Source organism: Bidens hawaiensis, unplaced genomic scaffold, assembly GCF_021521415.1.
Source record: "Bidens hawaiensis isolate Kalapana, Puna unplaced genomic scaffold, B.hawaiensis_p1.1 tig00029007_1, whole genome shotgun sequence".
NCBI classification, from domain to species: Eukaryota; Viridiplantae; Streptophyta; class Magnoliopsida; order Asterales; family Asteraceae; genus Bidens; species Bidens hawaiensis.
In genome coordinates, this window is record NW_027494772.1 from 93,447 (window position 1) to 108,949 (window position 15,503).

Sequence of the window (15,503 nt, forward strand, 5' to 3'; positions counted from 1 at the left end):
CACCACCACCGAAGACACGATGAAAGACCGAGCCACGGCTAACAAGAAGCCTGCAGCAGCCGTTGACGATAAGTACGAGAACTGGAAGTCCGTTGTGCCTATTCTCTACGACTGGCTCGCTAATCATAACCTCGTTTGGCCATCTCTATCCTGCCGGTATAAGATTATTCTTACCGAAACCCTAATTATGCAATATGTTGAGTTTATGGTTGATAATTGTTGCTAATTGTTAGATTTAACTGGTTTTTAGCTACGAAACCCTAATTATTCTAAATGTTGAGTTTATTTGTGGTAATTGTTAGGTTTGAGCGGTGTTTTAGGTACGAAACCCTAATTATGCAATATGTTGAGTTGATTTGTTAGGTTTTTTAGCTACGGCGTGTGTGGTTACGACAGCCTAATTGTTGATAATTGTTAGATTTAAGCAGTTTTTAGCTTTACGAAACCCTAATTGTGCAAATCGTTGAGTTTATGGTTGATAATTGTTGCTAATTGTTAGATTTAACTGGTTTTTTAGCTACGAAACCCTAATTATTCGAAATGTTGAGTTGATTTTGTGATAATTGTTAGATGTAAGCGTACGAAACCCTAATTATTCGAAATGTTGAGTTGATTTGTGATAGTTGTTGGATTTGAAGCTACGAAACCCTAAATTTGCAAAATGTTGTGTTGATTTGTGATGATTGTTAGATTTAAGCGTACGAAACCCTAATTATTCGAAATGTTGAGTGATTGTTTGTAATTGATCGATTCAAGCAGCTTTTAAGCTACGATCCGGTTACAAAACCATAAATATTCAGTATGTTGAGTTGATTTGTGATAATTGTTAGGTTTAAGCGCTTTTTTTTTATCTACAATCTGGTTATGAAATTCTAATTATCCAAAATGTTAGAGTTTCTGGTTGAAAATTGTTAGTTTCAAGCAGTCTTTAGTTATGATCTGGTTAAAAACCCTAGGTTCGATACTGATTGGTTAGTTTCATTGTTTTGGTGATCGATTGTTACTTATTTTGGGAAGTAACTTCGTCAGGTCTTCTCTGTTTTGTCGGTATGCAGTTGTTTCTTCATTAAACCCCTAATTGCTCAATATGTCGAGTTGATTTGTGATAGTGGTTAGATTTAAGCTGTTTTTTAGTTGCAATTTGGTTACGAAACCTTATTTTTCCAAAATGTTGAGTTGATTTGTGATAATTGTTAGATTTAAGCAGCTTTTTAGCTAAGATCTAGTTACAAAACCCTAGGTTAGTTGCTAATTGATCTGTTTCATGGTCGTACGGATCATTTTGGTGATCCATTGTTCATATAAAGCCACTTACTTTGTGAATAACTAGTTTGACCTTTATTTTTCCGGTTTGTAATTATTTATTCACTAAACACTAATTCTTTAAAATGTTGAGTTGATTTCTGATAATTGATCAATTTACGCAGTTTTTTTAGCTACGATTTGGCTATGAAACCCTAGGTTCACTACTGATTGAGTTGTTACAAAACCCTAGGGTAGCTGCTAATTGATATGTTTTACTGTCGTACGGATCATTTTGGTGATTGATTGTTCATATAAAACTACTTACATTGTGAAATTACTAGTTTGACCTTTATTTTGCCGGTTTGCGATTATTCGTTCACTAAACGCTAATTCTTCAAAATGTGGAGTTGATTTTTGATAATGGATCAATTAACGCAGTTTTTTAGCTACGATTTGGCTGTCAAACCCTAGGTTCACTACTGATTGATTTGTTTTTCGGTCATATGGATCATTTTGGTGATCGATTGTTCATATAAGAATAGTTTGTGAAATACTCTAAAATGTCGAGTTGATTGTTGCTAATTGATTGATTTAAGTCCTTTTTAAGTTTCAATCTGGTTAAAAGACCTAGATTGGCTACTGATTTTTTTGTTTCATGGTCGTACAGATCATTTTGGTGATTAATTTTTTATATAAGCGTGCGTACTTTTCAAAATGCTACTGATGTTGATAAAATTATCAGGAATTAACTCTCCTTTTATGTGAATAGGTGGGGCCCGCTTTTGGAGCAATCAAAGAACAAGAACAGGCAGCGATTGTATCTTTCTGAACAGGCAAGAAAGCATTTCGTTTATTTGTTTCTGGTTTATTCGGTTGTTGGTTGTGATTATTTTGATTAATGTCTCCAAATTAGGCCTTTTGGTTTGTTAATTTCTACAATGTATATGATCTAAATTCTGGTATTGACTTCTGATGTGATGCTTTGATTCCATGTGCTTCTTCTTCAGACTGATGGAAGTGTTCCAAATACACTAGTTATAGCAAATTGTGATGTAGTGAAGCCAAAAGTTGCTGCAGCTGAACACATATCTCAGGTAAATAATAACTTTTTCCCATCTGTTTTAATTTTCTGATTAATACTTATGTGACATCTTGGTATTTCAGTTCAACGAGGAAGCCCGATCTCCATTTGTAAAGAAGTACAAAACTATAATTCATCCTGGAGAGGTAACAATCTTCTTACACAATTGGTATAACTAATTTTTGTGAACAATTTACTTTGTGACAATTTGTGTGTGATGTTATTTCTTGTTTATAGTTTGTTAATGATCATTTTACAGGTGAACAGAATCAGGGAATTGCCACAAAACAAGAACATAATTGCCACACATACTGACTGCCCAGAGGTTACAAAATGATTATCCTTGCATGTTTTTATGACACATTTTGCAATTTCATGTGAACTTTTTAATGTTCTTACATGTTTATTTAAATCAGGTTCTTATTTGGGATATTGAAACCCAACCTAATCGTCATGCTGTTCTTGGAGCTGCTGAATCTCATGCTGATTTGGTGTGTTCACTTTCACTTATAAGACCCTTCTTTTTTTCAGTTTTTTTGCATTAACAGTTTGGCACGATACTCCAAAAATTTTTGTTACAAATAAAAATAGAAATTTTTTTCAACTTGACTTAATTTAACAAGTGAGATTTGGTAAAGGTTTATTGATTGTTAGTTCAGCTTGAATCTAGTTTCAGTTATAATCATTATTTAACAATATCTTGTTTATTGTTAAATCATACTACCTATCACAAGACAATCCTCACCATTAGTTATTAGATGGATTGGATAAATTATAAATATGTATTCTGTTGAACCTGAAATACTTTTCATGATTGGCCAAATAGCCACAAGAGTATCTTGGCTGTTCCTTCACTGTTTTATTTGCTAACCACCAAGCAATCATTTGACCGTGATATTCTTTTGTTTAGCTAGTAAATAGACCTCATATGTTTAGTTTTATGGCAGTCGTGTCATAAAATAACATTTTATTCTTTTTTTGGCAGGTGCTCACAGGACATGCTGACAATGCAGAATTTGCTCTTGCAATGTGCCCGACTGAACCTTATGTACTCTCAGGAGGTTAGACTATTGTAATGTATAGGGACATTGTATATATAGGCTACATATGTATTTAGAAGTTTTCATAGGCAAGCTAATTACAAAACCATTATTAAGGGTGCCCAAGTATCAATTTGTTTTCTTCTATACTGGATTATAACAAAATTAACTTGCTGGAAATTTGTTAAATGCTTTTAAATATAGGTTTATTTTGTACACACTCTTATAAACTTATGGATCATCATATTCATAAATACCAAAACTGAACTTGCATATATCATATATACCATTTTTAAATGGATTTTTAGTTTATGACTATTTTACCTTGTCAAATCTAATATCTTTCTAATCTTATTTGAATTTTGTAAATATGTTTGTTGCTTAAATCACGTTTTAAAAACTCTTCGTAATGAAAAAAGGTTTCATGTTTCCATACAAATGTAATTAAAGTGATGTTATTTACTTATTTTATTTAATCGTAAGTTGCTGGAAAAAAATTGTTAGTTTTTTTCCTGATCTATTATGGAAGAAAATCAAGAAATAAAACTAAGTTTCTTTTTTTTGTTGTTGTAATTTACGTTTGAGAGAAATAACGACCCTTAATTACATTTGTATACAAATGGAATTATTTTTATGTACGAATAGTTTATAAACAGTGATTTACACAACTATATACACACAAATTTAAAATAGGATTAAATAGGTTTATATTTGAGAAGGGTAAAATAACAAACTAAAATCCATTTAAAAAGGATATATGTGATATTTGAAGTTTAGTTTTGTATGTATGATATTTTCATAAGTTTATAAGGGTATATATATTGAATTCATTCAAAATTTTAAGTTTGAGAAAAATACGGGTAGAATGGTCATATTATGAATTGCTTTTAAAGAAACGGGTAGATATGATATTTTAACTAGTTTAGAGGGGTATATGTATGATATCTGAAGTTTGGGTTGGGTATATGTATGATATCTGAAGAATGGTCATATATGTATGATCTAGAGTGGCAAAAAATGACAATAATGACCGCGAAACAACCATATTTTGATTGAGTATCAAAACACATTTGATTAAATTAAGGGAGATCTTTATCATTTTATCACTCTAGAAGTAACACACTTCAATATAGAGATATTTTTGTCATTTTACAATTTTTTGGAAATTCCTATTGACTTAGAATGGATTGACTAAGTTATTACTTAACATCTAAATATTAATTGTAATTTATACATAATAATACAGGGAAGGATAAATATGTCGTTTTATGGAGCATTCATGATCATATATCTACATTGACTGGAGAGTCAGCCAACCCACAAGGGTCAATCGTCAAAACTGCTGACAATGCTTCCCTTGGGCCACGTGGTATCTTTCAAGGGCATACCGATACGGTTGAAGATGTGCAGTTTTGTCCAACAAGGTTTGCCATATAACATCTACTTCTCTATGCTTCTAGAATCTTCTAGAATCATGTTCACTTTTGACATAATCTATATGGTATTAAAAGTTAAAACATCTGTATGTTTAATGAAGTACTCAGGAGTTCTGTAGTGTGGGAGATGATTCTTGCCTGATTTTATGGGATGCGAGAGTTGGAACCAGCCCGATCACGATGGTTTGTTGCAAATGTTTTGATTTTATTAATCTTATACTTACAATTCTTATGAAATATATTGTTTTCTAACTTTCTGTATAATCTTATTAGGTTGATAAAGCACACAATGCTGATGTTCACTGCGTTGATTGGAATCCTCATGATCAAAACTTTATTCTAACTGGGTATATTTCTGTACAACCCGTGTTTAGCTTTTGCTTTTTTAAGGAGTTTTATCAGGTCATTTTGAAATTTAAGATTATAATCAAAAATGTTTTTTTTTTTAATTTTATTTTCAGGTCAGCTGACCACTCTGTTTGCATGTTTGACCGCCGAAACCTAACTTCTGATGGAGTCGGTTCTCCTGTTCATAAGTTTGAAGAACACAAAGCTCCTGTTCTATGCGTTCAGGTATTACTTGTTTTATAAATCTATAATATCATTTATTTATTTATTTATCCAACTTTACAATCTTGAAATTGTATGTATACTACAGTGGTCTCCAGACAAGTCTTCCGTGTTCGGGAGTTCAGCAGAGGATGGTTGTGTAAATATCTGGGATTATGAACAGGTAGAGCTCTCTATAAAATAAAGTTTCGTTTTAATTTCAAACTTCAAACTTACAAGCTAGTTTATTTTTGTAAGTATCTGGTTATTGTTAAAGTTTATATTTCATTATTCATATTATTACGTTGCAGGTTGGTAAACAGACCGAAGGCGGGGCTCCAAACGCTGCTCCAGGGTTGTTCTTTAAACATTGTGGACACAGGTTTAAATCCAATACTCTATAATAGTTTTATTTTAGGGTTGTCTGAATTTAGGTTCTTAGTTTTAAAGTTTATACTTCATGATTCTTGTTTCCAGGGACCCTATTGTGTCGGTGTGCCTTGCTATTTTTAAAACTAAGTTAGGTTGTATAATTAATATAGATGCGTACGCCTGTTAAAACCAAACGTTCATGAACCATTCAGCGGGAAGTTTGTTTATGTCCATTTTTTTTAATAAACAAACGAACACGTATATAAATTTTTTGTTCATTTAGGTAAACAAACGAAAATGAACATGTGTCATATTTATTCGTTTGTTTACGTTCATTTAAGTTCGTTTGTTAATATGTTTATTAAAACTTTTTGGCCCGTTACAATATAGTCTTGTTTTATTAACGTTTTAGGCCCAATACATTTTTGTTCACAAAGTTATGTTCATTCATCTATGTTTGTTTGTTTGTGAAGCGTTCATTTATATAGTTAACAAATGCATACAAACACGTTCATTTTTTTAACGAAAGAACACGAACAAGAAACCCGCGGTTGTTTAAGTCATGTTTAATTGTTTCTTTGGTTTAAAAAAGAATGAACACGAACATGCTCGTTCGTCTAATATTTTGAAACTTCACATGAAAATCGATCTTTTTAGTTTTTACGTGTCTGAGAATATCTTTTCATGTTACTTTTACTAAAGTTTAGAAATTGTTTAATTAGGAAAAAAAATCTTTACATGAGGCCCGTATAGATTCCGTAACGATTTCAAGTGTTAGTGATTAACGTCTGCGTTTGATGTAATCTAGGGACAAAGTTGTAGATTTCCATTGGAATGTTTATGACCCATGGACCATCGTAAGCGTATCAGACGACGTTGAAACCACAAGCGGTGGTGGGACCCTTCAGGTAATATTAATAATTTAATATCATACCATTCATTTGCATGTTGCAACATTGTAATTTTTATTTAAAGAAATGATTGGTTTTTAACTACGTGCGAGTTGTAGATTTGGAGAATGAGTGATTTGATATACCGACCGAGGGATGAGGTGGTACACGAGCTAGAAGAGTTCAAGGCTCATGTTGCGGGATGTGGTCCGAAGGCATAGGAAGTAACAACACGCGGTTTGATTTTAAGATGTTAGATGCTTGCATAATAATATGTTGTAGAACATATGTAGGTAAGTAGGTTCGTAGGGCGAGTTTGAACTTTGAAGTAAGACTTCTGTTCCTAATGCTAATTGTTTGAGAGTTGATAATTGCATCATTTGGCGTGAATTTATGAGCTTTATTTCATTCGATTGTGACAATATGTTTAAACTTTTTAGGACAGTTTTTAAAACCACTCGTTCTAAAAGCGAAAGTTGTGGTCGACAAAAACTTCGTCACGATGTCACGTCATTCATGTTGTGGCGGCATTGACATGTACCATTTAGGAAAACATTTTATCGCTTCAACCCACGTCTAAATTGATATGCATTTTATGAGAAACATTGTATTATCTTTTATGAATTCATTCGAAGTTCGAACTAGGGCCTTGGGTAATTGATCAAGACCGTTCGAGCCTTGAAGTGTGTGAGCCATGTTGTATTGGACACACATGACTTGATGACTATATATGATGTGTGGCCCATTTTGATTTGAAAGGCATCATCAACTTATTATTGATTCAAAGTTCCAAACTATCAAAATACACCATGTCACAACACTCAAAAAGTCATTTGGTGATATCATTCTACACTTCTAGTTATGTAAAGTTTGCATGAGGATACTAAAAGTTAAGTCATCATCATACACATGCCAAGCAAAAGATAAATACAAATTTCAATTATGCATTGCATCAAGATTTTATGCTTCAACTTTTCTAGACTCTAGTCTCAAGGCATAGGATCGATCAAACACTATAGGTCCCTCAAGTTCATCGACCAGTGACTTGGAGTCTGAAATTACGTCCAACATAGTCATGAAGAATCTTAATCTTGGAAGCACTATGCAAATTACATGCGTTATATGTTATGTCATACACATCGACAATTTGGTTGAGTTGTTTTAAAAGGATTTCTTATGTGCGACATCAACATCCAATCCAAATATCTCTATTAGCGGGGACTGAAAACTAGCCGGGTGAAAATAATCACCTTAGATTATAGCAAAATTAAACTTTTATTATGAATCTATAACAAATTTACAGAAGTTTCTAACATATTGTTTAAAAAACTGCTAATTTTTGTTATGGAAGTTTCACATAAATCACCCTTCATATTATTGATGTATATATCCAACAACTTTGAAGTAATCTTTCAAATATTTGAAGTTTTGAAACACTATATTTGTACAAAAGAATAAGGTTTCATTTACAACTACATTAAAAGGTTAAATCAATCATAATTCATATTTGGCTTAAAAGTTAATAAGGTCAGATATCAATATCTTGGGTCAATTTTTTTTTCCCGATTACAAAAAACGAAAAAAATTTAATCCAAAACGGTAACAAACCCGAAAACCAAAAACCAAAATCCAGAAAAAGCGAAACCAATCGGTTTTGGAAAACCAAAAATCTACAAATTTGATTTTCAGTTCGACGTTAACCGAAAACCGCGTCGAACCGCACTTTGCACACCCATGGTGCTATTAGTGAAAATGTGAAATGTTTATTTTTGATAAATTTAATAAAGAGTAAACTATGGTCTTTTTAAAACCATTAAATCCATATATCAAACGTGTGAAGCAACATCAACGTCAACTATGGTCTTTTTAAAATCATTAAATCCATGTCTTTGTTCCTTTTAAGCCTTCAATTCATCTTCTTGATTCATTCATATAAGATCCAATCATAAGTTTTGTTAGATCATATATATGGAACATACTATAGTTTCGGATTCGATTTCCGGTCTTGGTGGAGTTGTTGTATCAGTAATAAATACAACTGCCAGCTTTAAGTCTGAACTGAGGCAACTTCAAGGCACATTACAGAAAATAGCCGAGACCATCAAGGACGTTGAGAAGTTGAATCAGACACTGGATCAACGATCCGACATGTTTGCTTGTATCAAAGACACTGAGAAACTTGTTCGTGATTGTTCGAGAATCAAGTGGAATTTTTTGAAGCAGTTCACTCATGCAATAAAGTTAAGAAACGCCAACAACGAGTTGTTAAGATTCTTTCAGCTTGAGGTTCAAGCGGATCAGATGCGGGATCTTAAGCAAATCCGTGTTCTTATGGAGAGTGTTATACTGGATTTGAAGTGGATCCGTATCAGTAGCAGTAGCAGTAGCAGAAAAAGAAAATATCAAATGCAAGATCAAATGGGGCATGAAAGAGGGAAATTAGGGTGGCCTGTTCCGGACCTTTCTAAGGATTTCGTACTGCTTGATGAACCATTAGAGATGCTCAAGGCTAAGGTTTTTCATGAAAGCTCGGTTGTGGTTGTTGCAGCTGCGGGTGGATGTGGAAAGACACTTTGGTAACAATGCTTTGCCATGATCATCAAATTAAAGGTAACAATCATATTGTATGCAGCGGCGGACCCAGAAAACATTTTCATGAGAGACGGAAAGTTTTTAAGGGTCAATTATTGCTACATAATATTGTTTTTGATCTAATTAGGGTCATGTCAGGTTAAAAAAAAATAATAATAATAATAATAAACAAATCAGTACGCATCCTATTTATAAAAACACGTTCTTTAACTCGGTACATCAATTAATATCTACTACTACTATAAATTATTAAGACAAATAAATTTTTTGAGTAAAATGGAAAACTAGAATGATTAAATATATTTATATAAATAACAAAAATAACATACCAAGCCGTAACATTTTCAATTAGATTGAATAAACTAATGAAAAATAAACATAATTAAACAAACTTAAATTTCCTTGTATATTTGATAATTAAATAAGTGTAGGTGAGTACGTGACTAGGTATTATAGTTGAGAGATGCAGTTAAATGTTACTTTGTAGCCATACAATCAGGGGCTCGAGATTTTCACGTATGAATAACATTAATCCGAACAATTTTAAGGTGGGCGGCCGCCCCCCTTCGATAGGCTTTGGGTCCGCCCCTGATTGTATGGATTAAAGAAATTTATTGATTTAACTTTTGATCATAACATATATTTTGGATAGGTAAATTTCGGGAAAAACTATTCTTTGTGACAGTTTCAGTATCACCCAACTTTGAGTTAATCGTCAATGATCTCTTCAATCTGTCACCATCCACTACGAAGATTGTTTTTCGAGGCGAGGAAGATGCAAAAAATAAGTTGGGCAACTTTTTTCTTAAGAATGTATCAAGTCCTGTGCTTTTAGTATTAGATGATGTGTGGGATTATAATGTTATTTATAAATTTCCATTAGAGATCAAAGGATGCAAAATTGTGGTCACTTCTAGGACAACTTATCCCCAATTTGATGTGTTTGAGTTTGACCCTTTGAGAGACAAAGATGCCAGTATTCTCTTCCGTCGCTATGCATTTACTGAAAGCGAGAATCGGCCAACAACTACTGTTAGGGAGCATCTTGTGGATCAGGTAATAAAATGTTATGTCCTCAATTCTACAAGTGAAAGCTTAATACTTATTATGAAAATCTCATCGATTTTAATATATATATATATATATATATATATATAAAATGTTTCTTTGTAGATGGTGATATGCTGCAAGAAACATCCGCTCACCCTTAGCGTGGTGGGCCGTTCCCTAAATGGAAAAGGTGAGTCAGAATGGATATCTAAGCAAAAAACTTTGGCTGGTGGTGAATCAGTTCTAGATTTGTATGAAGAATCATCATCATCATCATCATCATCATCATCATCATCGTACTCAGTATATCCCACCAATAGTCAAGCTATGGTAGGGTCTGAGGAGGGTAAGATGTAGACAGCCTTACCCCTACCCCATAGGGATAGAGAGGCTGCTTCCGATGAGACCCCCGGCTCGATAGTAGTTTTGCATCAAGCCTTGGACATAAGGCACATAGCACTCAATCATCGGGACACCGGCTGATTGGTGCATGTACCATTGTCTTTCGGCTATCAACGCCACCACATGATGCCTGATTAACCTTCTGCCACTTTTAACGTTATTTTCACGAGATTAGTAAAATAACGTTAAAATTAGTGCAATTTTACTTTTGCCCACCCGAGGGTTCACACATATATACATTATATGCGCGCACCGCAAGCAGGGCGAATGAAGAAGTACTTGACAAACTAGAAAAAAGCTTTACAACATTGAATAAAGAACTCAAGGAATGTTATATGGACTTTGGGTTATTCCCTGAAGATCAAAAGATCCCTGCTAGCACTCTCTTAGATATGTGGGTGCATTTATACAACCATGATCATCCGGGCTTGGACACGTTCAACATGATCATTGAACTTTCATACAATAATCTTATCAATCTTGTGGCCACTAGGTACCCAAGTTTTCTTCATTACTTTGCATATATACATTGCTTATATCCGAGTGCAAATCTAATCACCATAATGTTTAGTAGGAAAGATTCTGGCGCGATAGTTAACTACTGTGACCAGCAATTTGTTACGCAACATGATTTACTGAGGGAGCTTGCTATCCATCTAAGTAGCAAACCAGAATTACCCGTTCCACAAAGGAAAAGATTGATTATAAATGCACCAGGAGAAGATCTGCCTGTATCAATTTCGATACTCCAAGAACCCATGCAAGCCAGCATATTGTCTATTTCCACAGGTCTTGCTTTAGTCCTGTAACCTCTTAGCAGTCATTAAGAGGCTACCTTTGAATGGTTCATAGCCTCTTAATGGCTAAGAGGTAACCTTAAGACTGAATGGTTAAGAGGCTACTTCTTAATGGTTATCTCTTAACCATTCAGACTTAGGGCTACCTCTTAACTATAAGAGGTTATGAACCATTAAGAGGTAGCCTCTTAATGACTGTTAAGAGGCTACCAAACTACCCTTTACTCTTTTGTTTCATACGTTTTGACGTGTCGATGCTTCTTATAACATGTATATTTTCAGGAGAGTTGTTCTCTTCAAGATGGTGTGACATGAAAGTCCCTGAAGTTAAAGTTATGGTGTTGAACTTAAAGTCAAAAACCTACACCTTACCTCACTTCATGAAGGAAATGCAAAAGTTAGAGGTTTTAAACGTCACAAACTACGGTTTATACTCATCTAACATTATGAACTCCCATCTTCTTGGTTGTTTATCTAATCTATTAAGGATTAGACTTGAATTTGTTACAATCTCTTCACTGAATGGATCCATTTTAGCCTTAGAAAACTTGCAAAAAGTATCATTCATAATGTGCAAAATAGTCAATGCTTTCGAAACAGACCTCAGTACTAGTGGCAACTTCAAAGTCTGGCCAAGTCTAGTTGAACTTGATATTGATTACTGCCAAGATTTAAAACGATTCCCGGGGTTGTTGTGTGACAGTGTCCACCTTAAGACTTTGAGCATCACCAACTGCAACGAGTTGCTTGAAATTTCTGAAGAATTTGGTAAGTTAATTAATTTGGAAAACTTAAGTCTTCAAGCATGTACTAATCTCAAAAGGCTGCCTCAATCAATCACAAGACTTCAACAGCTTAGCATCTTGAATATTTCGGATTGTTTATTGGACTAGTTGCCGGAAGAGATGGGAGAGCTAGGTGGTCTACGAGAAATTCACATGAAGGGTTGTACCGTAGCGGGTGAGTTGCCATCATCTATAGTGAAGCTATCTAACTTATATGTGCAATGCAACGAAGAAATGTATTATCAATGGTGCAAGTTTAGCAATGTGAAGGCGGAGAAAATGGATGAAGATACGGTAGGAAACCTAATTAAAATCACCAAATGATCAACGACGAACTCCTCTTGTAACGGTTATTGCTTTATGTTTATTTTTTCTTCATATGTTACTTATGTATCAATCAATAATAAACGGCATGTAGCCATTCCCACCTCGTTGGCGTGGTAAGGGTGTGAAATACGTGGTCAAGAGTTCAATCCCTGCAGAATATAACATTTATGTTGGCTAATGTGGACTTGGTTGAGGATTGACCGAGTTTGGGGGAAGCGGACATTATGGACATAAACGTTGGAGTTGTTGCTAGAAAAGAGTCATCAATTCAGCATGTGTTTTATTTTGGTTTGTTTTGTTCTGTTTCATTTCAATTATAAGTATGCTAAATTTTATGCATTCTCTTTCAAGTATTGTACTTTCTTTTGGAGTTTCAATAAAGCACACAGAAAATCGTCCCAAAGCCTTGTTCTTTCGTGTTTATAATCTCTTATTCCAAAAATATAGCCGTTGAAAAACATACACACACATAGAGGTGCAGAAATCGGGTTTTTCAAATACCCGGGTTCGGGTATGGAACTGGGTTCGGGTATGACCTAATTGTAAAATCGGGTATTGGCAATACCCGGTTCGGGTCGGGGGTTTGGGGTATTATCGGCTACCAATCGGGTCCGGTTCCGGTATGGGTTTTGGTAGTGAAATACATACCCTATCCGTGCCCTACGGATATGGTCGGGTACGGGTTCGGGTATAAAAACCCGGGTATAAAAAAAACCTGTTCCGGGTATTTTTACAGTATCGGTTTTTTTTCACCCCTACACACATTGACGGCCCATGTTTAAAAAGTAAGCCCAAATAGTTGTGTGGGCTCATTTAACCCAATATGAATTGAGGTTAACCCAATAGAATAGACTCATATAGGTGTGACTTGTGAGGATGTGAGCCCATTAAACCAAATATGAATGTTATCTTCATTCACCCTTTTAATTCAAGTTGCATTGATTGGTGTTTACAAGATGGAAACGTAAATCCAAAGCAACTTTGGGCTAATAATGATCCAAAATATTAGGCATTGGGTGAATTTTACATATATATGGTAGAGGTGCATACTAAAAACCGGTTCGGGATCCGAAATTGGTATCCGATTCGATATGAAACTGATTGTAAAACCAGTTTGGGTGAAACTAACGCCCATCGGATCAGATCCGTCATTTTAAATATAGTTTGAGAACACATATCGGCTGAAGATAAACCGATATCAGGCTGACAGTTTTTACCCCTTATAAACCGGTTTCTAATCCAATTCGTTTAAACTAAAACTGGTTTTAAAACATATCCATGGTTTGGACGAAAATCCGGTTTTGCATCTCGGATCTTTTAGAGTTTTATTATTAAAGCTTGAGCAGACTCGTGGGTAGTTTTTCAAATTCGACAATATATATTATTTATAATTAGTATAATTCTATTTTAATATATATATATAATATTAAATACAAGTTATATAAATAATAGGTTCTTTTAGTCTCATTTTAACTTGCGAGCCTAGTCAAGATCAAGATGTAAAGTTTAAGCTCTCGAGCTTGTTGATGCTCGATTCGAATATAATTTTAGAAACGACCCCATATTTAGTAGCTCATGAGTGACTCCAGTTAGCACCCCTACTGATTATCATATACACTAAGGGTTTGTTTGGTATGTGGTAATGGAATGAGCGACGGAATGGAATGAACGAAGGAATAGAATGAACGAGGTAATTGAATGGATCATTACCATTCCATTGATATGTTTGGTTACCATGTGGGAATGACATGAATTATTAGTTTTTTTTTGTAAGCTAGAAAAAGTCGGAATAAAATAAAAATGATAGTGAGTGGAGGTGGGACGATGGTGATGGGCGACGAGCAGTAATGGTAGCGATGGGCGGGAGCAATTGTTGGTGGTTGCAGGTGGTGGTGATATTGGGTGGCAGTGGCAGTGGTAAGCGAGCGGTGGTGGTGATGAGTGGAGCGATGGTTGGTGGTGGCGGTGGTGGACAACGTTGGTAGGTGGTTACGGAGGCGGGTGGTGGTGGTGGCGGGCGGTGGAGACGTTAAAGGGTGGTGGCCGGCTGCGGAGACGGTGGTGGGTGGTGGTGGGCGGCGGAGGAGGTGGTGGTGGTGAGAGAGCAATGGGTAGCAATGGTGGGAGGGTGGTAGATCTGATATAATGTGAAAGAATGATGGAATGAAAAAAAATAAACAAGGGGGTGGATGGAATGAATTTGGGCTTTAAAGGGAATGAAATGGACATGGTAATGGGTGATTCCATTTCATTGACCAACTAAACACATTTTTTTCATTCCATCATAATGTTTCATTCAATTACGTCTCTCATTTATACATACCAAACGCTACCTAAAACTTGAATACCTATTCACAGGACTAAAAAGAACTAAAAGAAATCATTTAGTAAGATTATTTATTTTATAATGATAATATATAGTAATTGTAACTGCAATTTGATACCAAGAAAATTAGATGATATACGTATCTAATAACTATCTTACATAACATAATAGTGATTACAATTTGAGGCCGAAATTATTCATGTTATAGTTCCTTTATAGATGATATGCGTATCTACTAACTATCTTACATAACAGGAATAGTAACTGCAATTTGAGACCGATAATATTATTCATGTTACTTGTTCTTTTATAGATGATACATGTATCTAATAACTATCTTACATAACTGTAATAGTAATTACAATTTGAGTCCGGGAAAATTATTCATGTTATCCGTTCCTTTATAGATGATAGATGTATCTAATTAACTATCTTACATAACAACAATAGTAATTACAATCTGAGACCAAGAAAATTAGTCATGTTTCTTGTTTCTTTTATAGATTATATACGTATCTAATAACTATCTCACATAATAGTAATAGTAATTACAATTTGAGATCGAGAAAATTGTGTTATATGTTCCTTTATAGATGATGTACATATCTAAT

At 34.4% G+C, this 15,503-nt stretch overlaps 1 protein-coding gene and 1 pseudogene across 2 annotated transcripts; both read left to right on the forward strand.

Annotated features, from left to right (window-relative positions):
* LOC143578045 (WD-40 repeat-containing protein MSI4-like) lies at positions 1 to 7,003 on the forward strand. The gene is made up of 15 exons (XM_077061722.1): positions 1 to 156; positions 2,015 to 2,078; positions 2,253 to 2,339; positions 2,410 to 2,472; positions 2,586 to 2,651; positions 2,743 to 2,817; positions 3,312 to 3,387; positions 4,613 to 4,790; positions 4,904 to 4,985; positions 5,076 to 5,149; positions 5,264 to 5,375; positions 5,461 to 5,535; positions 5,663 to 5,733; positions 6,532 to 6,631; positions 6,733 to 7,003. Exons 1-15 carry the CDS (start codon positions 20 to 22, stop codon positions 6,832 to 6,834), a joined length of 1,362 nt encoding a protein of 453 aa, XP_076917837.1. The 5' UTR covers positions 1 to 19; the 3' UTR covers positions 6,835 to 7,003.
* Positions 7,004 to 7,100: 97 nt separating this feature from the next.
* LOC143578044 (putative disease resistance protein At5g66910) lies at positions 7,101 to 13,038 on the forward strand (annotated as a pseudogene). The gene is made up of 6 exons (XR_013143206.1): positions 7,101 to 9,223; positions 9,858 to 10,261; positions 10,379 to 10,506; positions 10,920 to 11,150; positions 11,232 to 11,446; positions 11,737 to 13,038. The product of XR_013143206.1 is annotated as a putative disease resistance protein At5g66910 (transcript).
* Positions 13,039 to 15,503: the final 2,465 nt, after the last annotated feature.